Source organism: Electrona antarctica, assembly GCF_951216825.1.
Source record: "Electrona antarctica genome assembly, chromosome: 13".
In the NCBI taxonomy this organism is placed as follows: Eukaryota; Metazoa; Chordata; class Actinopteri; order Myctophiformes; family Myctophidae; genus Electrona; species Electrona antarctica.
Window position 1 is genome coordinate 47,349,134 of NC_136794.1, and position 26,357 is coordinate 47,375,490.

The 26,357-nt window shown below is 44.7% G+C and overlaps 1 protein-coding gene across 1 annotated transcript in view; it reads left to right on the plus strand.

The window, feature by feature from the left end:
- The window catches only part of lrp1bb (low density lipoprotein receptor-related protein 1Bb), a gene marked incomplete at its 5' end in the record, with an annotated part of 503,119 nt that extends 477,061 nt beyond the window's left edge, over positions 1-26,058 (plus strand). Inside the window, 7 exon segments of the mRNA XM_079517841.1 lie at positions 1,067-1,171; positions 5,918-6,031; positions 9,508-9,587; positions 18,204-18,294; positions 19,810-19,963; positions 23,072-23,152; positions 24,984-26,058. Of these exon segments, the coding sequence (XP_079373967.1) occupies positions 1,067-1,171; positions 5,918-6,031; positions 9,508-9,587; positions 18,204-18,294; positions 19,810-19,963; positions 23,072-23,152; positions 24,984-25,124 (766 nt within the window). The 3' untranslated portion in view covers positions 25,125-26,058.
- Between the last annotated feature and the right edge of the window lie 299 nt (positions 26,059-26,357).

Sequence of the window (26,357 nt, forward strand, 5' to 3'; positions counted from 1 at the left end):
TTTAAGTTACAGTAAGATTAACTGTATACGTTCGTAGGGAGATGAACATCACAGTAGAAACGTGCGTCAACTATTAAGAAATAAGTATGCAAACACATACACCCTATGGCCAAACCTTTTTGGCCATGCACCCCCTGTTACCTCCCGACCTAGCTGATGCACCCCCTGTTACCTCCCGACCTAGCTGACACACCCCCCCCACATGGAAATATAAATTGCATAAGCTATATAGAGACATATATTTCCTTTTTTTATCCAGATATATGCACATATATGAACCTGAATATGGCATAAAATATGCAGCATAGGCTATATTCTGCATTACTTGCCATATATTGGCATAATATGTTAATATATTTAAAATATAACCATAGCACCACCATTAGACTTTTCATGTCCCCCCTAGAAGGCGCTCGCGCACCACAAGGGGTGCACGCACCACAGTTTGGGAACCACTGCGGCCTATACAATAGAGGGTATGCGCGTGACATCATCAAACCAGGAAGTTATGCAGGAACACATACTGAGTGGCAAAAAACTACTTTCTGGCCATGACAGCCCATACATCCACACAGAAAAGTCATATCTGATTGCATTAAACAATGTTAAACTCACTTTGCCACTCGATTTGCCACTCGATCTGCCATTCACTTTAAGCATGCGCATACCCTCTATAGGGTGTACTGTATAGGCTATGTTGCAACGCGTTGTGAGCTTGTAGATCGACTATTTTCAGCGAAGGGATTTGGCGTGTAAAGGAAGAAAAGGGCGGAGGGGCTATAGGCGGAGGGGCTATAGGGGCTATATAGGGGCGGAGGGGCTATAGTATAGGGCCCTGGGGAACTAGAGTCAATGAAGTATATAAGGTTTAAGTGGTTAATAACGCATATATTTCACGGCCCGGTTCTGAGGAGTATTTTAGGATTGTGTCCCTCCTTTATATCAGCTAAAACGCATGGTTGTCCAGGACGAGTCATTACATCATTTTTTTTGGCTTCTTCTTCTTGCTAAAAGGTATAATTTTCTGCATGCTGCTAGCATCCATTATTTCTCCAACCCCTTCCAGTTGCACAAATGGCAGAATAGCACCCAGCTGTCAGCTGTGTGATGGATACTGCTACAACGGAGGCACCTGCCACCTGGACCCCGACACCAGCCTGCCTTTCTGTCAGTAAGTCACTGCTTAATAGGCCACCGGAGAGTCAAAAGTATAATGTTCTCCGCTGTTATTCATGCTCTCTGTTGCCACTAAAAAATACAAAATAAAAAACAGTACCCCAGACAGACCGACCTTAAAAGCAGAAACAAAGAAAATCTAAACAGCGCAACCACTTTTCATTTGGCTTGAGAAAAAGTAAAAGGCTCTGGCAACATGTCTTTTCCTCCTGGGGGGGGGAAAGGCATCCTTAAGTCGAGGGAAGGTTTTTGTTCTCTACCTGATGCCAGAGTTTGCCTTGCCACTCGATGGCAAGGTAAAAAGAAAATACAGACTCTGCGTGGGGTAGATTATTAATCCATTTTTATAACGGGCTGTACTCGAGCGCCTTTGGAAAAGCTTTTCCATTCTGAACACATCACAGCGTTCCACTCTGCACTTCACAGATAATGTCGGCATTAGTTCTTATAGACGTCTCCTGCATTAGGAGGGGGGGGGGGGGGGGGGGGGGGGGGGGGGGGTGCTATTCAAGGTCCAAACCTGTATGACACACGGAGAGGGGAGTCAGGGGACAAAAGCCTTGAGTGCCAGAAACCGGATCGTAGAGCAGAGTAGAGAGAAGAAGAAAAATAAAAACTCTAGCCTCTTGAACCCCAGCATCCATGTTCTGGGAGGGGTGGGTGTATTCGCCAAAAAGAGCTGTCAATGAGCTTGTAGATCGGCTGTTTTTGGCGAAGAGATTTGGTGTAGACGGAAGAAAGTACAGTTGTAACTCAAGTTCCGGTCCTTCCGCCCAACATTCCCGGCTTCCCTCCCCCGAACACGGGCCCATCATGTTCGTATGGGCGCTCGGAGGCACCACGGTGGATTCGAACCCACAAACTCTGTGGTGGTAGGCAGGCACTTTACCACTAGACCAGACCAGAGCCATTGAAATCCGACAGAGTTAAGACAACTCCGTTCACTTCAAGTGCTAGGCGAAGAGGCGAAGAGTCTTCCGGTCCATCTCTACTGGACCGGAAGTTGGTAGAATGCACTGGACTCAAGCAACAGCCCAGCTATAATGATCTTAAATTCCTTTATTTTAGATTGTTTTTTTACAGTAAAACATAAACATTGCAGAGACTTTAGTTGTCACCGTGCAATACTTTAAAACCGTGATATTTGCGCCGCCCTCGTTGAAAACAATGTATTTCAAACTCCAGCTTGTCACACTCCAGGGCTGCATGAACGGCGCTCGAGCGCTGTTTTCTGACCTCAATGGCGCAACCCTGTCAGCTATATGGCTCTGGACCAGATGGTTAAAGTGGAGCAGTGGAAGGCAAAGTACTCAAGTAACAGTACTTGAGTAGCAAATGCTCGTCAAATAATACCAGAAAGGCCCGACTCACACCTTTCGATCTAGCATACAACATTGATGCATGCTAGATGTATGCAAAGGGTTTGTTTACATCTTGCCCCAATGCATTTCCAATGGAAGTCACATGGTTTGACACAACATTTGTGTTGTACGGCTTTCGGCTGTGTTTCGACTGCCCCCCACCCCCTCATACAACACAAATGTTGTGTCAAACCATGTGACTCCCATTGGAAATGCATTGTGAGCTTGCATCAGTCAATAAGTCTCATGCAACAAGCATACATCAATCTGTTGTGAAGGTGTGAGTCAGGCCTAAGAAATGCGCTGAAGTCAAAAGTACACAGCAAGTATCCAAGTAGATATCACGACTCAATACTTTTACCTAGGTACAGTACTCAGGTAAATGTTCTTCTGTGTCCACCACTTGGTAATCAGGCATGGTTTCATGTCAAAGAGCTGGAACATAGAGGGAATCAATCTCAAAACGCCCAAACCTGTTGTTCATTCTCTTCTCTCTCTCTCTCTCTCTCTCTCTCCCTCTCTCTCTCTCTCTCTCTCTCTCTCTCTCTCTCTCTCTCTCTCTCTCTCTCTCTCTCTCTCTCTCTCTCTCTCTCTCTCTCTCTCTCTCTCTCTCTCTCTCTCTCTCTTTTTTTTACTGCCCATTGTCCACTGTAGTTAAAATGAAATTTGTGGTCATGACTCACACATTTCCAAAGGGATAGAATCAATTTCTATGCAAATGATCCCATCTCGCATTCCTTGAGGTTAACAGATCTTGATAATGTGGTTTATTCATTGGCTGCAAGGCACAGGAGATTATGAGAGATGATGGATACGTCTGTGTCAAGAAACCATAATGTTTGACCTTATACTCGCAGTAAATGGATGTTTCATCAACCCCCCCTCGGCAGGCCCATCCCTCCACCCCAAAAAAAGGACCCCTCCAGTCCTGAGCTGTCCTCATTGTAATGTAGATTTTTTGATAAATGCCCACCCCACCTCCCACCCCCACCATCTATTTCCCCCCCGATAAATTGATGGTGAATTAACACCTACATTAGTGGTTCATGTGTTTGGCCGCAGCCCCCGACCTCCAACGTTCTGCCAGGGATCCTCCATACGAGCAGATTTGTGTTTATTAAATCATTTCACTGGGGTCCCTCTGGGAGCACCTTCCAAGGACCCCACTTTGAGCACCACTGACCAACAGTAATAACGCCTATTCCAATAAGGATGCCGCGGTTACAGCCTATTATATATTTTGTGTCACCCTGATCTGTCCACTGGTGCTCTCAAAAGACGGCCACGGTGAATTACATCATCCTGTCATCCTGTCATCCATCAGCCGACAGAGAAACCTGCTGACACAATACATTCTGTATGGTGTCAGGTTTCTCTGTCGGTCCCTTTAACTATATTCCAATCTATATGATTGTGGTCTTCATTAAAATGTTTGATAAACACACATTTTACAATGCTGTACATGTACGTATTGCATCCAAATGGACCCTTACAGGTCTCTATAACTATAACTCTATGAGAGCTATGGTTGAAAAACCACTGGTATTAAAAATAAACTGTTTTTTGGAAACGGTTCCAAAAGGGATTGGAACAGGATCGGGTTCCTCCGGGTTTCTGTATCCCAACCCTCTATAGTTCCTACTAGGGAATTAAGCAACTAGGCGACTAGTTTACTAGTCGACTAGTAAATCCACTAGTCGACCTTGCTGGTACTAGTTGACTAGTTTTTTTGTAGGCCTCAAGATCAGGTAGATTATAGTTATAGTCACCAATGTACAGTTTTTAAATGTACAAATATGTGGTTAAACAACTAGTCGACTAGTCGACTAGTAAACTAGGCAACTAGTCAACTAGTAAAAATGACTAGAAGTGAATGCCCTAGTTCCTACTATAGTGTCAGAACGTCTAGTCGCATTGCACTACGGAATGGCAGTTCTAATAAGTTTAATTTTTCTGCTGCGTATAATTTGAATGCATCTTTCGACCTCGTATACACCCTCGATGCCCCCCCTGTACAATGCATATTTTATTACGACATTATTTCAAAACATGTTTCACAACATATTTTTGATACCCCATGCATATTTGATGACTATCTTTTTTTTCTGCCATGCTTCAAACTCCTGGGAATTCATTCAAAAAACACAAACATCACGATTATGTGCTCTTTTGGGGATTCATCGAAAACAAATCATCTCGATGGGTCGTCTCATTATAATCACATGCCTTATTTATCAAAGGAATGGTATATATCGCAATGGACGTGAAAGCACTTAACCCATTGATGCCTGGTGCAACCTATACGTTGTTCTACCCTTGATGCCGGCGCTCTCTCTGTGTCTCATCAGCTATTGTTATAATTTAGCTATTGAAAAATAGCAGATCTACAAGCTCATAGCGCGCCACCGAGTGGCGCGCTATGAACTTGTAGGTCTGCTATTTTTGAAAAAACATAACTATTTAAAAAAATAATGAATCAAAATGTGAAGGTTTTCAGAAACCTTAGGTCAGGCCCTAGAAGGCGTTCCCAGATTCAGCCTCAGGTATCAATGGGTTAAATCCGTCTCTAGCATATTTCTTGTGGGACATGACAGATAAGACTTTCCACTTGAGATGCTCCATATTCACCAGGCTTTTATAGAATCTTGTACAGTAGGAATGTGATTTGCTTACTAATGTTGACAGGCTAGGCCAGGCATTGTACTGTTTCTCACCATTCAGCTAAAGCACCCTAAACGCACAGCTAAAAAAACCTCAACAGTCAGGCCTGTCACAATTATTACATAATAATATCTCAAATAATAACTGATCGTCATTATTTGAGATAATCGCAGTTATTCTTGCATAATCATCATCATCGATTCCTTGTTGAAAAATGTTAATACATTTTCCGAAAATATTGGAAATAGCCGCTCTACAAGCTCACAACGCGTAGAGCCTGTAGATGATATTTGCTATTGTGATATGGCTTAAGTGTTCTATAAAAATATAATTGATCGGATCGGGAAAGATCGGTATGTCTCAAAATCGGAATCGGAGCGGGAGCAAAAGAAAAGTGATCGGGACATCCCTACTGCCGAGAGTTGCGAAGTCCGTCTCGAGTTAATAGTATCGTAACTCATTCAGTCAACATGTGCCGTATTTTCCCCCAAACCCTTCCAGTCAAACGTTTGACTTATTGGGAGTGAGAATGCGTTTGGAACATCAACACAATACAGTACCTTCTCTGAACAGTGTCACTATCCTGATTCATACTTGGTTGTGTGTCGTGTGACACGTGGACAATAAGAGCGATCTGCTGTTTCCGATGCGCGACAAACCGACACACGACCAAGTCTAAAGCAGGTCCTTGTAACTCCACCAACACTGATGTGTTGCAGCTGCACGTCAGGGTTCAAGAACCAGCGTTGTGACGAACTGGCCAACCCGTGCGATTACTTCTGTCAGAATGAGGGGATGTGCGCAATTACAGCCCTTAACAAACCACGCTGCAAGTAGGTCCCTCTCTCTCTCTCTCTCGCCTCTCCCTCTCTCGCCTCTCCGGCTGCTGCATCCAGAGCCCGTCCGCCCACTGCTCCATCCTCCGGCTCCATCTCAACACCAGTCCACATGCACACACACACACACACACACACACACACACACACACACACACACCCTCCATCATGCACCGTGCCGCGCCTCCACTGGTGGACAATGTACTCAACCACCAGTTACTTGAGTCAAATATTGCTCAACTCCATGTGAAAGTGGCTCCGTCATTATGTTGTATACGTACTTGAGTTAAGAGTAATGGTGTGCTATTATTTATTTATTTCAAACGTTACAAAGTACATTTTCTTTCAATTAATGACATTTTGACATTTTAATTTAAAGATCTCCCAGCTAGTTTCAAAGAATATGAATAATAGTGAAAATAGCAGATCCACAAGGCTCACGCGACGCGGCTTGAGCGTTGTAGATCATTGTAGATCGTCTATTTATTCACTATATTTGAAATAAGGCATGAGTGGTTACTTCGTACGCCACACTGTTCTTTTCTTCTTCCTTACTAGAAATGCAGTGGAGTCCAAAAAGTACAATATTTGTCTTTGAAATGTAGCGGAGTAAAAGCATAAAAAAAATATATATATATATATATATTATTTTTTTTGATACACAGCGCAGTATTCAACAGTATACTGAAGCACCGTCACTTTGCTGCTGTCCACCACTGCTTGCCTCCACCAGGCGGTAGCTCTGTCTACTGCCCCCTCACTGCCACCATGCCTCCACTACGCGGTAGCTCTGTCTACTGCCCCCTCACTGCCACCATGCCTCCACTACGCGGTAGCTCTGTCTACTGCCCCCTCACTGCCCATTCCTCCACCAGGCGGTAGCTCTGTCTACTGCCCCCTCACTGCCCATTCCTCCACCAGGCGGTAGCTCTGTCTACTGCCCCCTCACTGCCACCCATTCCATTCATTAACATGTTTGTGTTTTGGGGGTTTCCTAAGCCTAAGATTGTGGCAATTGTTGGGGCAGGCCCCCCAGTTAGGCCCCAGGCCCCCCAGTTAGGCCCCAGGCCCCCCAGTTAGGCCCCAGGCCCCCCAGTTAGAGCCCAGTTAGGGCAGAGCTTTTATACATTTCCATGGCCGTCGTGAACTCTATGGAAGCGGTTCCCAAACTTTGTCATGTCAGGGACCCCCAAATTGACACTTATTAGCCCTGCGGACCCCCCATTTGAAAAGATATGCCAGGGACCCCCCATAAGAGAAGACTTTTACGGCTGTAACAGTGATTCTCAACCCGTTTAATTTCAAGGACCGCCCAGTTTGACATACATTAGTCTACGGACCCACCATTTAATGGCATTTCTATCTCTTGGACCCCCAATTTATATTGTAAAATCAATGTTAATTTGAACTCTCAGTGTATAAATGGAACCAAATGGACCCATTTGTACACTCTCAGAGTTACAGACCCTGCATAAGGGTCCATTTGGTTCCTAATTATCATTTAGCTAGGGACCCCCTGGCACTCTCTCAAGGACCACTGGGGGTCCCCAAATTGGGAACCACTGCTCTATGGAACACTAGTCGTATTTTCCCTTCCAAGTTAAAAACCACAGCAGGGTAAAAAAACAATGTCAGACTGACCTCATATGACGGTACGTTGTGATGTAATGCGCAATACAGCTGCAGAATGATAATCCAATGACGAATGGGTGTGATAGATCAGATGTGTGCTGACAATACCGCCTATGCTTGCACATTGGCACACACCTAAATCTAACACGCCCCAATCCCATCATCATATTATTGGCTGCAGCTGAAGCTTACAGTATATACTGGCCTGTCATGTTTGTAATCTGATTCTCATTTTAAACCTGACCAACATAATTACAGATTATTATTAGAAATGACAGAAATGTTTGACTTGATGCTGTAATAATGTAGATTAATTCATATATTAAATATGAATGAATCTAGATTTACGATGAGAGAGAGAATTAAATGTTTTCTTATGTATTTATGTTTTCTAATTTTTTTTCCAAACATGCTTTTGCTCAATCAAAGAGATGAACTCTCTCCTCTGCTCTCGTCCGTCCCCCCCCCCCCCCCCCCCACACACACACACACACCCCCCGACACCTTATTAAAATTCATGCGGGCGCTTCTCGGTGACATTTAGTTCTAAGAGGGTGTGATTAATTTGCCATATGTATGGGGTCTGCCTTCTTATTCATGACGGCTTTGATGTTCCCGATTCTCAGAGTGCATGTAATTTAGAATAATTCCTGTCCCGATCGTCATCATCATCATCCCGGTCGCACCCATCCGATCACTCCTGCTTTACGGACCCTCATCTGCGTCAATCATGTGCAAATTGGATCTCACCTCCTCTACGCATCACACCCCCCATCGGACCCCCATCCCAACACCAATGAGATGAAACGTCTTGTGTTGCATTCAGACTGTTTATTTCTATATAAATGTCGGGGCTAAAGCCACTGCTTTTCTATTGACTCTCTATGAGGTGGCTGCGTTGCCCTCACGACTGCATAATGTAGGCCTATTTTGTGTTGATCAAAATACTTCAAAGTGTGACACCGCCGAATCCCAGACTTGTGTCGCGCGTGTAGCCTGGAATTCAGATGGAGGAGCTCGTTCACTTTGCTTCTCCACCTGCCACTCTTCCCTTTGAGCCTGATTCCCAAAACCTCACCTGTTATGTAATGTATAGGCACAACACGCCGTTTCTGATTGGATAATGCTCAACGAATCACAGTAGAAAGGGAAGTAATTGGACTTTGACATTGGAGGGCTCTGGTCCCGCCCCGCCCCACAGACCAATCGGAATCATCGGCTCCCTGGTGTCCCAAACCGTCCCTTTTGACATAATAGGGCACGTTTGGAAATAGCGCACTGAGTGCACTGTGCAATGCAAACTAAAAGGCGAGTGCGCTCCGGTGCGGTATTTTCGAACGCGCCCATAGGAAGAAGACCATCACATTATGTCATGGAGAAGCAACCCAAAAAGGCTTAAACAACCTCTGTCTGGATTCCAGGCCATCGCTTGCTGGCCAATCTACAATTACCGGAATTATCGGTAGATCGGAACCGGCTATTCCAGGTGCGCGACACCGGCGTGAGACTATAGTACGTGTTGTGGCGTGCTAATATGCTAGGAGAGAGACTATTAGTACGTGCTAATATGCTAGGAGACACTATTAGTACGTGTTGCGGCGTGCTAATATGCTAGGAGAGAGACTATTAGTACGTGCTAATATGCTAGGAGAGACTATAGTACGTGTTGCGGCGTGCTAATATGCTAGGAGAGAGACTATTAGTACGTGCTAATATACTAGGAGAGACTATAGTACGTGTTGCGGCGTGCTAATATGCTAGGAGATGCTAACATGCTAGGAGAGAGACGCTGAGAGATGACGACGGCTCAGGTCATTCTTTCTTCTGACCCCTCCCCCCAGGTGTTCGGTCAATTGGGCGGGAACGCAGTGCGAGAGGCCCGCCCCCAACAAGAGCAGCAGATCAGACAACACCAGCGGAGGTGAGTAACCCTACAGCATGGCGGCCCCCGGGTAGCCTGGTTAATAAACCAGACCGAATCAGCCGTTGGCAAAAAAAAGTTGCCTACTAGCGGATTACGGTCTGGCGAGGCTCAGTAGCACGCCTCTTTCCTACAGCAGAGAACAGGTCGGACCAATCGGGACACGGTATGCAATATAGGCGGGCTTTGGTACAGTGACGTTCAATGCTTGAGACTTTTGACTGACAGTAGCTCTGACCAATTGCGTCAAAGAGAAAATGTTCCCCGGGAAATGAAATCCAAGTGGAGCCAGCCCAGACTGATATACCGCGACAGTGTTGTGTGATATTAGTCTGGCTTATTAGCCAGGCTAGCCCCCGGGGGCCACATGCGGCCCCCACCTTCACTTAGGGCCACATGCGGCCCCCCACCTTCACTTAGGGCCACATGCGGCCCCCACCTTCACTTAGGGCCACATGCGGCCCCCACCTTCACTTAGGGCCACATGCGGCCCCCAACCTTCACTTAGGGCGCGTTCGGAAATAGCGCACTGAGCGCACTGTGCAATGCAAACTAATAGGCGAGTGCGCTCCCGGTGTGCATTTCCGAACGCACCCTTTAATGTGGCCCTCAGGTTAATGTCAGAATACTGATATAGTATTGGTTTCAGCTGTTTACAATTCCACAACATGCAAACATGACCCGCTTGAATTACTTCAGTCTAAATTAGTATAGCTCAATGCTCAGCACAAGTATAATTAAAGGCATTTCAAATTACATAATGTTAATTTTCAGGATTACAATTCAAATATAGCAAAAATAGCTAATCTACAAGCTTGTAGATCGGCTATTTTTGCTACGACAGTAATGTATGGCCCTAGGGAGTGAGTGTGGAAATATAGTGGCCCTCTCCATCGTCAAAGTTGCCCATCCCTGCTCTACAGTAACCCTACACTTGAAACTTGTGAGGAAATTATGCATGACTGAACAAGCAAATTGGAAGAAATTAAATCACAGAGTAATGTAGTGCTTGGTTACAGTGTAGGGTCTCCCATTTGAATCCCCAGAAATGCCTACCAGCACCATGCCTTTGAGGGGCACAACATCTTATTATTATTAAGAATATTATTCTTATTCTTAATTATTGTCAAGAGCATAAGGTTGTCAGAAACTCCCATATGTTCCCTATCTTTCAAGTACAAATCATTTAGACTAGTAGTAGTCCTGCCTACCCAGGAACTCAGGGCAACTGTTTGTACTTTTTGCAACGGTTTGTACTTTTGGGGCAGCGGTGGCCGAACGGTTTGCGGAGCGGTCTTGTTATCGGAAGGTCGCCAGTTCGAATCCCCGGACCGGCACGTTAAAATTACCACCGCTGAAGTGCCCTTGAGCAAGGCATTGAACCCCTACCATGAAATGTTCTATGAGCAGGGTCTGGCTGTAAACAAGCATCTCGAGCTTAGTCCATTCACCCTGGGTAAACAAAGAACTTTGCTTTGCTTGGAGGCGGCACCTCTACATGCAAGCGACCAATCTTTTGCGGGTGTGGCTCAGGAGGCAGACCCGGTTGTGTAATCCGAAGGTTCCAGGTTCGATCCCCGGCCCCTCCTCATGGCTATGTGTCCTTGTGCAAGACACTGAACACCCTGTAACTGCTCCCGATGAGCAGGATGGTTGCCTTGCATGGTTTCCCCCGCCATCGGTGTGTGAATGAGTGAATGTGAAATACATTGTGAAGCGCCATGGAGAGAGGCGCTATTTAAATGCATTTATTTTTAGTCTATTCATGCCAATCAGAATGGAATATGAGAAATCTGACCGATACTGACCGTTTTTCTACTCAGTCTGTGTCATAGGAGGGCTGTGGGCAGTTTAGAAACCGTCCTCCAGTGACATCATCATTAGGCAGATTTATTTTTTAAACAAGATATTTTTTTATTATCGTGAGAACCATGGCTTCCATTTTCGCATTGCAACTTTTCAGGACTAGAAAGCCTGCAGTTTCTATTAGCTTGGATTCCCCATCGATGATGTCACTGGAGGACGGTTTCTGAACTGCCCACAGCCCTCCCATGAGACACAGGCCAAGTAGAAAGAATTTGCGCCATTTTTTTCATGATTATTAGTGAGGACATTATGAAGATAGGTTGAAAAGTGGTGAAGTGGTCCTTTAAAGACAAACACTAACAGTGGTTCATGCAGTACATTATCATCAGAATGCAGTAAAAACTAAACGGCTACTGCGGAACTCCCGTTTAAAGGAGCATTCAGTGATTTGGGTGATTTGGAGAAAAAAAACGGTCCACCCCGGTAACAAGATGTGTACATGCACACGCTCTACAGTAGGGGAAGTACAACAGACCAACAGCACGTGCACCAATGCCCGCCCCACTCGATCATGATTGGAGGAAGGCCCCTCTCATCCTGATTGGATGAAGGCTTTGCCACCCAAAGCCCAAACCGAAACTAGGGTTTTTTGACCCCAGGGGCTCACTGGGGACAGGGAGGAACTCCTTATATGGTCAGCACACTTTATAGTAGGGAGGATTATCCAAAAAATAAGAAAAAATAAGTGATATTTGAATTAAGTGAAATCACTGAATATACCTTTAAGTATATTTACTTGAGTCCGTCTTACAGTCGACCGTGCAGTCAGTGACATTTCAATCCCTGAGTTGTTCTCTCAAGCCAATTAACCAACACCGACAGGTGACATACTGGAGGACGTACGGGATGTAATTGCAGGAACCGATATTGATGCATTATTTTTCTTATTTGCATGCTTTCACTTCTGACTTTTAGGTGAGAAGGTTATGGCTTATTAATGTGGGCTGAGTGTGAGCTAACCAATTAGATTCAGGAGTGCACAAGGTGCTGCTAGCTGCCTTCTGTCTGGTGAGGTCTCTAAATTGGATGTTTCCCCCCCCCACCGGGCAAACACTGCAGTACGTGTTATTGTGTGTGGAAAGAAATATTATCTCGAGTTCCCACATAAATTGCTTGTTAGCATTGTTAACCCATTTTGGGCGGGAACGTCCTTTTGGTGTTAGCATTATGTTGTGCTTTAGCTATTGAAAAATATTTTTGAAAAGTCGTGAAAATGTGGCACAAATCTTTGAATATATATTTCATTTTTAACTAAAATATTGGCTTCTGGGGGTCCCTGGAACTACATATTTTGAGATGGGGGTCCGTGGCCCAATAGAGATAATTCTGGGGGTCCTTGACATGAAAAAGGTTGAGCACAACTGACATAGAAACATGGGTTTTTCAGAAAAATGTTAGGATTTAGAAGCCTTTTTTTTATCGACCTCAGCCCTAAATGGGTTAACTTGCACATACTTGTGGCCCTTACCGGTTCAACGAGTATGACTCCCAGAATGCTAAGATTTATAACAAGCAGGGGGGGAGATACACACGCCAAACAAACTCTGATGCCAAACAACAGACCAGCACATTTCACAACGTTTTATGTTTTATGTTGGTCCGTGAATCGATAACTTACAGACAGAATCTTTAACTTACAGACATATACATAGCATTATTCAGTCTATTGTCATGTCACTGACAAGGAGGTTGTTTTGGTTCTTTGAAATAAAAGGAGTCTGCGACGGTACTGTACACCAGTTCTTGTGCTGGGTCACATGTTTGAATGACTGAAATGGATTTTGGAAATGGAAAAATGTCCCTCCTTAATACATGTCTGGGTTGTGTCTGGAGAAATCATAATGGAACAACAACAACAGTCCCTCTTCCCTATTATCACATGGGCCAGGCGCTGAGGCGCCTCGCCCTGACTGCCTCTCCTCACCAGGCGCCTCGCCCTGACTGCCTCTCCCTCCTCACACACAAAAGGCTGATTGTTGTCACCTTCAATGCTCCCCCATTGACACAGTACAGTATGTATGTGCGCTCATGTTGGGGAACGTAACCAGGTACAACATTTTACTCAAGTACTGTACTTAACAACAAGGTTTATTTGTACTGTACTGTCAAAACCTTCAGTACTTTTACTTCTACTCCACTACATTTCAGAGGCAAATATTATGACATCTGTAGGTCGGCTATTGGCAGAAATGTATTAGCCCGGGTTGGCTGCGGACTGAGTTGGTGCGTTCCGTGGATCTGTAATTGTCACTTAGGCCCGACTCACACCTTTCGATCTAGCATACAACATTGATGCATGCTTGTTGTATGAATGTTGTGAGTGTCATGGCCGCCCCAATGCATTTCCAATGGAAGTCACATGGTTTGTAGTCCACATTTTGGACTACAAGCTGTTTCGGCTGTGTTTCGACTGCGCCCCTCCCCCTCATACAACACAAATGTTGTGTCAAACCATGTGACTCCCATTGGAAATGCATTGGGGCAAGCTGTGTCACACCCTTTGTATACAACAAGCATACAGCAATCTGTTGCGACCGTGTGAGTCGCCCCTTAGTTGGAACACATGCAGCGAATCAGGCTGGAATAACCCAGGTTAGAAATGGGTAGCGCTGAAGTGGGGTAATGTATGTTTTGTATAATAATGATAATCAAAATCTACAAAGTAACTAGTAACTAAAGTTGTAGGCTTTCCTACACTGACAAAGACCTGCGTGCCAAAACGCGTCCGTTTGGTTTGACTGCTGCTGCGGATCCTACAACATTATTAATAATAATAATAATAATTATTATTATTACAACAGTATTAAACAAGACTATTGTCCTTCTACATACATGTGTGGGGAGACCGCAGTGGTGGAAAAAATACTCAATTGTTTTACTTCAGTAAAAGTACCAATACTGCAATTTAGAACTACTTCGTTACAAGTAAAAGTACGGAATTGAAAATGTACTTGAGTAAAAGTACAAAAGTATCGGCATCAAAATGTACTTAAAGTACTAAAAGTAAAAGTACTCGTATTGCAGAATGTCCCATTTCACAAGTTCAAAATGTGTACAAAATCTATTGAAAATAGCCGATCTACAAGCTCTCAATGCGGCGCATTGTGAGCTTGTAGATCGGCTATTTTCAAATTGCCAAAATGTATAGCGTTGAAGTGGTTAATGTATGTTTTCTAATCAAAATTAAAATCTCCAAAGTAACTAGTAACTAAAATTTTCAAATAATTGTAGTGAAGTAAAAGTACAAATTTTGCCTCTGAGATGTAGTGGAGTAGAAGTAAAAGTACTGGAAATTGGAAATACTCAAGCAAAGTACAAATACCTCAAAATTGTACTTAAGTGCAGGTACTTAAGTAAAAGTACTTAGTTACTTTCCACCACTGGGAGACAGGTAGTATTATTCATGTTGTCAACAGAATTTGCCACATTGAATGAATGAACCCTGTTCTCTAGAGTACTAATAAAACCCATGAAAGAAAAGCAAGACTCGTAGGCGGCCTGGCTAGAGATTGCTTGAACAAAACACCTTTTGTTATAGCCTGTGTGTGTGTGTGTGTGTGTGTGTGTGTGTGTGTGTGTGTGTGTGTGTGTGTGTGTGTGTGTGTGTGTGTGTGTGTGTGTGTGTGTGTGTGTGTGTGTGTGTGTGTGTGTGTGTGTGTGTGTGTGTGTGTGTGTGTGTGTGTGTGTGGTATATACTAGTCCTTACCCGTTCTGAATATATGAACAGCAAATGATGTTGGCCAGATGGGGCAGTATAGAGTACTCTCTATGTATGTAGGGCTGAAGTGGCTTATGTTATGTATGTTTTGTAATAATAATCAAAATTTACAATTAACTAGTAACTAAACTTGTCAAATAATTGTAGTGGCGTTCAATATTTACCAGCTCAGTGGCCTTGTGGTTAGAGTGTCCTCCCTGAGACTGGGAGGTCAACCGCGTCATACCAAAGACTCTCACGCTACAGAAACAGGAGATAGATTCCTGCCCTATGGGCCTCATGTCTCTGCAAGGATACTTACTTACTTACAAGTACAATATTTGCCTCTGAAATGTATTGGAGTGAAAGTAAAGTAAAGTACAATTACTGTACCTAAAAAAAATACCGTTAAACTACAGTACTTGACTAAATGTACTTGAGTACTTTCCACCAATGGAAGTTGGAGGATTTTCGCCCGACAGCAGCGACATAAAGTTCAGATGCATTCAGCAGCTGCACAAAACACACACAATATTGTAATCAAAACATCCTGTACTGTAGATTAACCCATTCTGACCTGGGATCAGATTCAAAAAAATATCTTCTACATCCTGACAGTTTTCTGAAAAAGCTATGTTTCTATGTCAGTCGTTCTTCGATTTTTCAAAAAATAGCAGACCTACAAGCTCGTAGCGCGCCACTCGGTGGCGCGCTACGAGCTTGTAGATCTGCTATTTTTCAATAGCTAAAGCATAACATAATGCTAACACCAAAAGGGGTTCTCGCCCAAAATGGTTTAAGCAGCAGTCTCACAAATAAATGAAATGTATGACCTTGAACCTCCCACACACAAACAACCCTTCCAATCCTGCAGCATAGTGAAGCTTCCATGCAGCTTCTATAGCCTGCAATATTATATCTGGCATGTGGATAAAATAGAATCTACAATAGCTTCCGCACCTTGGAAACATCACACAGCCCACACTGTAGTTACTGTCCCTGGTGAGTACGTGTGCTGTTATAGTGCACGTACATTTCTGCACATCAAAATGGTTGTAATTCAACGCACGCTGGATTTCCCAGAAAGAGGAAACACACAATAAACTATTGTTCCTTTTGTATAAGTGGTAAATTTATACAAAAGGAACAAAAGGCGCATTTATATAGCGCCGCCCTTTATCCAAAGCGCTTTACATAGTTTGTGCATTACATTCACGCATTCACACACACACACACACACACACACACACACACACACACACACACACACACACACACACACACACACACACACACACACACACACACACACACATTCATACACCGATGATGGAGGAAACCATGCAAGGCACCAAAATGGTAAATGGTGCATTTATATAGTGCTTTTATCCAAGGCGCATTACATAGATTGTGCATTACATTCACCCATTCACACTCACATTCATACACCGATGCAGGGGCGGCAGGTTCCTATAACGGCAGTGGGTGCCCACCGCCCCGCCCACCAGGCACCCCGCCTCCCTGCCAAGTAGTCTGAGGAAAAGGAACAGTTCTGTTCCCCGGACATTGTTTGGGGATATTTTGGCTGAGATGGCTCTGTTTGTCAAGTCTCAAGTCAGTGTGGAGATTGGCCGGCGGTGTTGCTGCCCTCCCCTCCCCTCCCCTCCCCTCCCCTCCAGACTCATGGCTCTTTACAGACGGGCCGACGGTACACAGACAGCAGCCTCTCCGCTGACTGTGTTAGTGTTGTGTTGCTGCAGGAGACGGAGTGTGAATGAACCCTGCGGTCAATGGAACAAAGCCACCGTATTAGCATTTGAATACCTGTTCTGTGAACACCGTAAAGGTGTGTGCCTACGTGACAAAATGACCAGGGGGAGGGGATCTTCAGCGGGTGCTATTTGGCTTATTCTTTTTTCAGTGGGTGCCCAAGCCCTCAGGCACTCCCAAAGTTGACGCCGTTGCACCGATGGCGGCGGAAACCATGTAAGGCACCAACCTGCACATCAGGAGCGTTCAATGTCTTGCTCAAGGACACTTCGACACTAACCCTGGGGGAGCCCGGGTTTGAACTGGCAACCTTGCGGTTACCATCCGGCCACTCTACACCTGAGCCACCGCCGCCAACCTGCACATCGGGAGCAACTAGGGGACATCATCAAGGACGCAAAAGGACATGTATCGTCCTAATGCTTTGATTTTATGAGCGATCGGTCGCGTCCCGAATTCAACGTATCTCAGTTGGAGTTGTTTTGTTTGTTACCGCGCCTCACCCTCACTGTTGTTTTTGGTAGCACATTTTGAATTTAGTTTTAGTCACATTTTAGTCACCCGGAATGTCTTATAGTGTTAGTCTAGTTTCAGTCGACTAAATTTCATACGTTTTTAGTCGACTAAATCTACAGTTGATTTAGTCGACCAAAATGTATTTTGGCGGGCCTTGATGCCGTCGTAATGACACTCTTTACACTTGCTGAAAATAGTCGATCTACAAGCTCACAACGCGTCGCAGCGCAACGCGTTGTGAGCTTGTAGATCGACTATTTTCAGCATGCAAGCAAATGTAAAATGACTTGTACTGGAACTCTTGTCCACTAGTCCCTTCTTAACATTTTAGTCTAGTTTTTATTTGTTGACGAAATTGTCAGTATATTTAGTCTTAGTCATCCTAGCTTAGTTAGTTAGCTAAAACTAAGACATTTTTCGTCTTAGTTTTAGGCCTGACTCACACCTTCGCAACAGATTGATGTATAGCTGATGCATGAGACTTATTGACTGAAGCACGCTCACAATGCATTTCCAATGGGAGTCACATGGTTTGACACAACATTTGTGTTGTATGAGGGGGTGGGGGGCAGTCGAAACACAGCCGAAAGCAGTACAACACAAATGTGTCAAACCATGTGACTTCCATTGGAAATGCATTGCGGCAAGATGTAAACAAACCCTTTCATACATCTAGCATGCATCAATGTTGTATGCTAGATGCGAAGGTGTGAGTCAGGCCTTAGTCGACGGAGTCAACGCTGCTCACCCTCGTGTCTCTTCCTCAGGGAGCATCGCCATCATCGTGCCTCTGGTCCTGCTGGTCATCCTGATCGCCACCGTGGTGGCAGGTGTTTTCATCTGCAGACGGAGGCAGAGGTGAAACGCACGCACGCACGCACGCACGCACGCACGCACGCACGCACGCACGCACATGGCAAGGCAAGGCAATTTTATTTATATAGCACCTTTCATACACAAAGCAATTCAAAGTGCTTTACAGAAATAAAAACAAATACAGAGTGCAACAGTTGCACTTCAAAAATAAACAAAGATTACAATAGACACAATTAAATACTGTAAGATAACATTACATAATTGGCATATAAATTAGAACAAATACTCCCACCTTTGATTAAAAGCCCAGGCAAGACCTAGCTGTTATTAAACATCATGCTCATCATCATGCAAACATCGTGCTACTGCCTTCTCTGGTGAGGTTATAGCCTCTAAACTGAGTGTTCCTCCTCTCACCTGGCATACTGTGCAGTGTTATTGTGTGGAAAAAGAAAATATTATCCAGACTTTCCGCAGAAATGGCTTGTTAGCATTGTTAACTTGCAGATGCGTTGTGCCCCTTTATGGTTCATACCCACAATGCTACCGTTTCTAACAAGCAGGGCACACACACACACACACGCGCGCGCACATGATGCACACATGCCCGCACACACTCACACACATTATATATAAAAATGTATATATTATATGTCATGTTCAAAGGCCACCAAACCAGCAAACGGTAGCCACCAGAGAAGTCCAGGCCTGCATTTCCCTGCTTTGAAATCTTTATCGTAAACAAGTATAACGGAGCAAGTTTCCATTTGGAAAAGAGATCCCGTGTAATGATTATGCTCAGCGGAGCCCCTTTGATTTGCCTCAGTGCCTTATAGACCTGCTCCATCACATTATGGAAAGCAGGCGGCCATGTGGCGGCGGCGTGACTTTGAGATTATATATATATAGGCTACAGCTGTTTGCTGTGGTACCGAGTGGAGTCGAGGCACCAACAGCGCCAACGCATGCTGTATATGTTCGTCTCTGTCGGGTGGAAACCTCATATGTCCAAAACTGTAACTTTTCAGGATATACAAATTTAAAAAATGGTCAAAAGTAGCAGATCGAGGCCTGGGCCGTGGCTCAATGGTCCAGGCTTGGGCCATGGCTCAGTGGTCCAGGCGCCTTGGCTGGTAATCCAGTCTGGCAGTGTGCCGCGGGTTCGACTCCCGATCCCGACGGCCTTTACTGCATGTCTTCCCCCCCATCTCTCTCCCCATTTCCCGTCAGCCTACTGTCTGTCCCTCCATAAAAATATATAAAATAAAGGCGAAAGCCACAAAAAAAAATATTTAAAAGTAGCAGATCGACAAGCTCGAAACGCGTCGCTTTTTTTTCGAGCTTGCGGATTTGCTATGCTTTGGTGTGCCGCCGCAGTGTGGTAGGCCGTTGAATTACAAAAAAAAAAAAACCAACAACGTTAAAACAGGGAGATAAGCGGTTTCTGCCCGACAGTGGCGATTATGTCACGGCGCTTTTTATTTTTGCACTGATGTCTTGGCTGGTGCCTCGCTCCCCTCCCCTCCCCTCCCCTCCCCTCCCCTCCCCTCCCCGCAGGGGGAAGCGTGTGCAGAGGCAGCCCAACATGACCAATGGGGGGATAAACGTGGAGATTGGCAACCCGTCGTACAACATGTACGAAGTGGACCATGACAACCACGCCGACGCCGGGAGCCTGCTGCGACCCAACTTCACGCTGGACCCGCACAAGGTTGGTGTTTTACGGCTCGTTAATGTGGAAGCGGTGGGAGTCTAAAGGGCATCGCATTCAAGATGGCACGCGTGCACGCACGCGCCGTGCTACTGCCTTCTCTGGTGAGGTTATAGCCTCTAAATGGAGTGTTCCTCCTCTCACCTGGCATACTTTGCAGTGTTTATTGTGTGGGAAAAGAAAATATTAACTTGCAGATGTGTTGTGCCCCTTGTGGTTCATACCCACAATGCTACGGTTTCTAACAGGGCAGGCCACAGGCCAAGGAAACGCTTTCACACTTTCCCAATGCGACCTGTTATGTCTCATAGAAATCCACGAGCAAGGACATGTTTTTACAATGTTATTTATGTAAGCCTCCTTGAATTTATTTAGTTGCGGTTGAATGTTGTAGCCCCGGTGAGCTGTGTTGGTGTTCCATGCTCACAGAGCAAGTTCAAGTTCATGTTTTATTTAAATAAACACAACACTGCAACACTGTAGAGCTCAACGACCCTGATGTCTTGAGCGTTTTAGTGTGGAGGGCAGCGACTCGGGGGTCTCGAGTTGGTCACACTCTCGCATCGCATTCATTCAACAGTCAAATCAAAATTGTTCTATACTCCGTTGAAATAGAAACAATGTCCCGGTTTCTGTATCAACAAGAAACCCAAATGTGAAAAGAATGATTTCCTGTTCCTTATGCCACTGCAGCCTCTGTGACTGTGGGTGAAAAACTGCAGCATTACATCCTGTCGTTTTTCCCCCCAGTAACTGAGTTGATGTGTTGTCGACAGTTTGGATGAACCGTGTTCCGCGACGGTAACATTTGTAGATGTTGTGTAAATCTTATCGGCCCACTGGGTCGTGTACTCGTATGCAGGTGGCGTACGCCGCGCCGATCGAGCCCCGACAGCCTCTGCTGGTTGATGATGTATTCTCAGCGCTGCACTAACATGCAGCGTATCAAATGGATCACGACGCCTCGGCTGATGTTGTTATCGAGCTCCACCTGCCACAGAAAGCTCTGTTGCTTATTGCTGTTGCTTCCCTACCTTCTGCAAAACACCACCTCTGCTATTGTTAGACTGTATCTGCCTTCCGTTTTTTCCACCGGAGGCCGTATACGTGCTGCTGTGCTCGTATGCCTCCAAAACCTAACAAGTCTTCTGCACTCTGCTGTACTCTCTTGCGAATAGATTCATCTTTGGCTTGGCAGCTTTAGATAAAAAAACAGAACAAAACAAAAAAACGGATCTGACGATGAGATTAAAATGCAGGCATAAACACCACAAGACATGTAGCTCATTTTGTAAAATATCAAACAAGAAAAGACAGAAAAAGTGCAATTGCTGACAGCACATTTAAAGATGGAGTGCCGTGATTTTTTTCCACCCTAAAACATGATCATCAGGTCTTATTGTTATATAAGGAGCTATCATTTTTTCAAAAAAGTGTACAGTATTTATTAAAATGTTGTTTTCATGTGGGCACGCCCACCAGTTCATTAAGTATGCCTGGTTTGCCTGGTGGGTGGTGATGGATGGTGATCCACCTGAACTGAAGCCGCACCCACAGCTGTAGTTGTTTGATAAAGGGGGAGGGGTTAGGGGAGGGTCTGATAGTGTGATGTCACTATATTACTGTTTATTTCATTGGACCGTTTGACTGTCAAGGGTTCAGCCTCCAGGAAGAAACCCTAAATACAAAGTTAATACACCATTGCACATAAAAACGACTCCAGGGTGTCTAATGGAGTACTGTCACCTCATAGACACATGGAAAACCGGAAAAATAAAAAAATTGTGGCACTCCATCTTTAAGTCAGGAAGCTGTTATGATACTATTTGTAGTATGTAGGCTGGTAAACCATCTGTTATGATGCTATTAGTAGTATGTAGGCTGGTAAACCATCTCGGTCGCGCAAATTCACATTTCGCAGAAAACCAGAATTAAGAGCTATTCATCGACAGTCAATGTCAATTGTCAATCACAGGGCCCTGAGCGCAGACGCTGATTGGCTCTTCCACTTTTTGGTCTCTGCAAAACGCCTACCCAGCAGGGCTTGGGGTCAGACCGGTCTGCAAAACGCCTACCCAGCAGGGCTTGGGGTCAGAGCGGTCTGCTGAAGACACGTGATCGCTGTACTGTACAAGCTCACAGCACGTTTCGTTATGCCACTGCTGCATGCTTGTACACATCTGCTATTGTTTTGAAAAATCTCAAAAATGTATATGTATTTTCTTTTTACTTATATCTTGGCACAAAACGTTTTCAGATGGTGTCGCGGCCAAGTACATATCAATTTGAGGGTCCGATTGGAATGAACAAATTGAGAATCACTGCTTTATACCGGGCTAATTATTAGGTTGTGTGCCATGTCTTTCGGTCATATGCAGTTGTTTCTACTCATAGTCAGGGAATATTATCAGTATTACCAGTCAAATCTGGGAATACATTTCTTACCAAGAATTTTCTTCACCAATGTGTTTGTAAAGGTGTCTACTAACATATCCCACATTGGTTTATATTCAACCACCCTAGGGGAATTTTTGACAGCTGCTGAAAGTTGGGGTACCATCAACAGACAATATATGGCAAAATGTTCTAAATTTCATTATGCTTTAAATAGCATGTGACGTGTCAAACTAGGGGGTTTTCATCATTCTGAATCCATTCCAAGCATTTGTTTTGCACAAAAAACACTCCTTGGGCTAAAAACAGCCATAGACACTATTTGTGATGACATCTATGGCCTTTTTAAGCCCAAGGAGTGTTTTTCCTGCAAAACTAATGCTTGGAATGGATTCAGAATCATGAAAACCCCCTAGTTTGACACGTCACATGCTACTAATGCATAATGAAATTTAGAACATTTTGCCATATATTGGCTGTTGATGGTACCCCAACTTTCAGCAGCTGTCAAAAAATCCCCTAGCGTGGTTGAATATAAACCAATGTGAGATATGTTAGTAAACACCTTTACAAACACATTGGTGAAGAAAATTCTTGGTAAGAAATTTATTCCCAGGTTTTATTCATATCCCCTGACTATCAGAGTTATTTGGCATCGGTTAATTGGCTCACTAGGGTTTTTGCAGCTAAGCGACCGTACATGTTTTGTTGCAGGGCTGGTGCGTAAAGTCCACTGATCCCCGTGCCCAGCTGGGCGTACTCGCTGTTGTGCCCAAGGAGGTTATTCCTGGACAGGTGAATTCATATCAACATGAACATAAAAATTAATAAGGGCCTTTCTCGCCCCCACCTCTCTCCCATTGTGTTTTAGTTTCCAAGATGGCCGCAGCACCATGAGGGGGTGGCCTTACTGGGCTGCGTTCACACATTCAAGACACCTGTCTTGTGTTTGTCTTGTGTCTGTGTATAATGGACACTCCAATGCATTTCCAATGGAAGCCCATATGGTTTGACCAAACATTTTGTTTGATGGGGGGGAGGGCAGAACACATCCATCAAAGCTGTGTTCAGACACAAGTCAGGTGTCAGACACAAGGCAAGTGTCTTGAATGCAGCCCAGTAAGGGACATATGTCGACCCCGCCCGCTCACCTCCACCCCACCCCCTCCTGGTGCTGCGGCCATCTTGGATCCTAAACACAATATAAACAATGTGAGAGGGGTGGGGCCGGGAAAGGCCCTTATTCCATCGGTATTATTATTATTATTATTTTTATTATTATAATTTGGACAACCCCAATTTCCTAGGAAATTAATTAGTCAGGATTATGTCGTTACCCGTCGGGTGGAAACCTTGTTATGTCCCCAAACTGTTGCTTTTCAAGATTTAAAAATAAAAAAGGAAGGCAAAAAACAGCAGATCTACAAGCTCACAACGTGCCGTGTGACACTAACAGTACGACGGAGTAGGGCATTCAATTACGGGAAAACCAAAAACCAAACATAAAGCAAGTTACTCCCGCGGGGCACGGTGGCACAGTCGGTAGTGCTGTCGCCTCACAGCTAGAAGGTCCTGGGTTCGATTCCCGCTTGGGACGCTGTGGGCGTGTTCCCTCCTCCGCGTCATCAGTGCCCATACCCGAGGTGGGGTTGGCGAAAGGGCCTTTCTGTGTGGAGTTTGCATGTTCTCCCCGTGTCCACTAGGGTAGGTACCCTCACAAAAACATGCAGTAATCCTGGTCTCTAAAACTACCTCCCCCTGGCCAGCCGGGGCGCCTGATGGAGGGGAAAGGAACTGGTTGGAATAACGTGTTCCTTCCACACGCTACGTCCGGCCAGGGAAACTCCCCCCTGTCAGGTGAAAAGAAGCAGCTTGGACTCCTCATGCATAGAAGGAAGCATGAGGTCAGTCCGCTGTTCTCCCAGGTTGGCAGAGGAAGTGTAGCGCCCAGGATTACATTAGATAATTGGCACTGGGTGAAAAAACTGGGTTGCAAAATCGTGGGATAAAAATTATTAAAAAAATAAAAAATAAAGCAAGTTAAAATACGGAGATAAGAGGTTAATTCTGCCCGACAGCAACGACATAACGATATTGAGGAGCGCGGCAGTGAGCTCGGGATAATTAATAACTTCCACTAATATGCATGAGTAATTTCCTTTGTTCCTTCTTCAGCCTCTGTCTGCATTGCTTCATACTGTAGAGTTTCCCCTCTTGCTTGTTTACCTGTCCATTACAAAGTAATGTTATTCTTCTTCGCACAGCCAACAACAATTCTTCCATAATTGCCGTTGCACTCTGTTGAATTTATTGCTGTTTCTAAAGCCACGAGCCAGGGATTAACCCAGTTTGTGCGGGAACCCCTTTTGGTGTTAGCATTATGTTATGCTTTAGCTATTGAAAAATAGCAGATCTACAAGCTCATAGCGCGCCACCGAGTGGCGCGCTACGAGCTTGTAGGTCTGCTATTTTAGAAAAATCGAAGAACGAAGAACGAAACATAGCTTTTTCAGAAAACTGTCAGGATGTAGAAGACATTTTTAGAATCTGATCTCAGGCCTAAAGGGATTAAAGTCTTTTCTCCTTCCATTCCATCCTCTGTGTTTCTCTCCTCCGTGTTTTGCAGCCCATGAACTACTCCAACCCGGTGTATGCAAAGATCTATCTAGACGGGCAGAACTGTCGGAAGCCGGTCATCAACATCGACGAGAGGAGAGAGCTACTCCCAAAGAAATTAGAGGGGACAATTCGTGAAACCGCCGCGTAGCCTGAATTATACACTTTCTACTCCTTTTTTTACCACAGTGTACAAATGTATAAAGTGAAAGGAAAAAAAAAAACAGGATTTTCTACTTCCTATCAGGCTCTCTCTTATTGGTTTAGGTTTGATTGGTTTAGCATCAGCATAACGTCCTTGTCTGTGTGCTGGACGGTTTTTATTATCCCTCTTCTTTGTTTTCTTTTTTTTGTTTCTGTTTTCGCTTTCTAATGTTCGTTCAGACATTTGTTATACAGCACTATATACACCATACGACATTAAAGTAAACGCTGCTGACTTGCAAAAACTTTATTAACACCTGAGTACAAACGTGTGCACTGTTTTAAACTTTAAACCCTTAAGGCCGTGTGTGTCCACCAAAAGCGTTTCTTCTTCTCCCGTCGCCGGCACATCTAAAAACACATCTCAAGACTTTGAAGACACAACTTCAACTCTTATGCGACCAGATAAAAATGGTGAAAAACGTGAATGTGTAGCGCAGGATTGATTCTCAGCGACTCGCCACGCCGCAGAATCCAGCATAATTATCGTAACATGCGCAAAACAATTGAAAATACAGTGCGGTTCAATTCGTTCCTTCCAGAGAGGTACCTATGGATGTCACTGGCTCATAGGTACCTTTGGGGGCCACTCCCCCGAGGGGTGTGGCTAACCAAGGTACCTTTCAGAACCCATAGAGACCATTTTGAGATTGAGGAAGAAACTTAGGGGACAGGACTGTACATGCTGCTGCGTTCAGGAAGAAAAACGCCTTGGTGGACAAAGGCCCTCAGACACATGCGCTCATATATGTATCTGTTACCAGTATGTGTCTAGTTGAAGTGCAGTGGACGGCGGTGGACTCTTCTGCCCATGGAGTGCTCTTCTGCCCACCATGGCAGTCCCCTCTTTTGCCGATGGCGTGCTCTTCTGCCGAGGTTGATAAACACAGACTTGGACTATGTGTTTTTCATGAGCGAACGGACGTTGTGTCTTAAAAAAACGATGAGTTCCATGGTTTCTTTCTGATGGGGCAGTCTGTTAATTTGTGTCATGATGCCATGTGATGCTTAGAACATGTCAGAGCTTCATAACTGAATAATGAAGCTTTGTTTTTTGTATTGTTTTATTCTTCGTCTTCGTCTCGTGGGGGTCACAGTTAGTCAACTTTGACTGGAGGTGGGGTGGAAGTCTAACCTGACTCCGCCAGATGGGGCAGCAGAGAGTACACTGGGTTCCCCC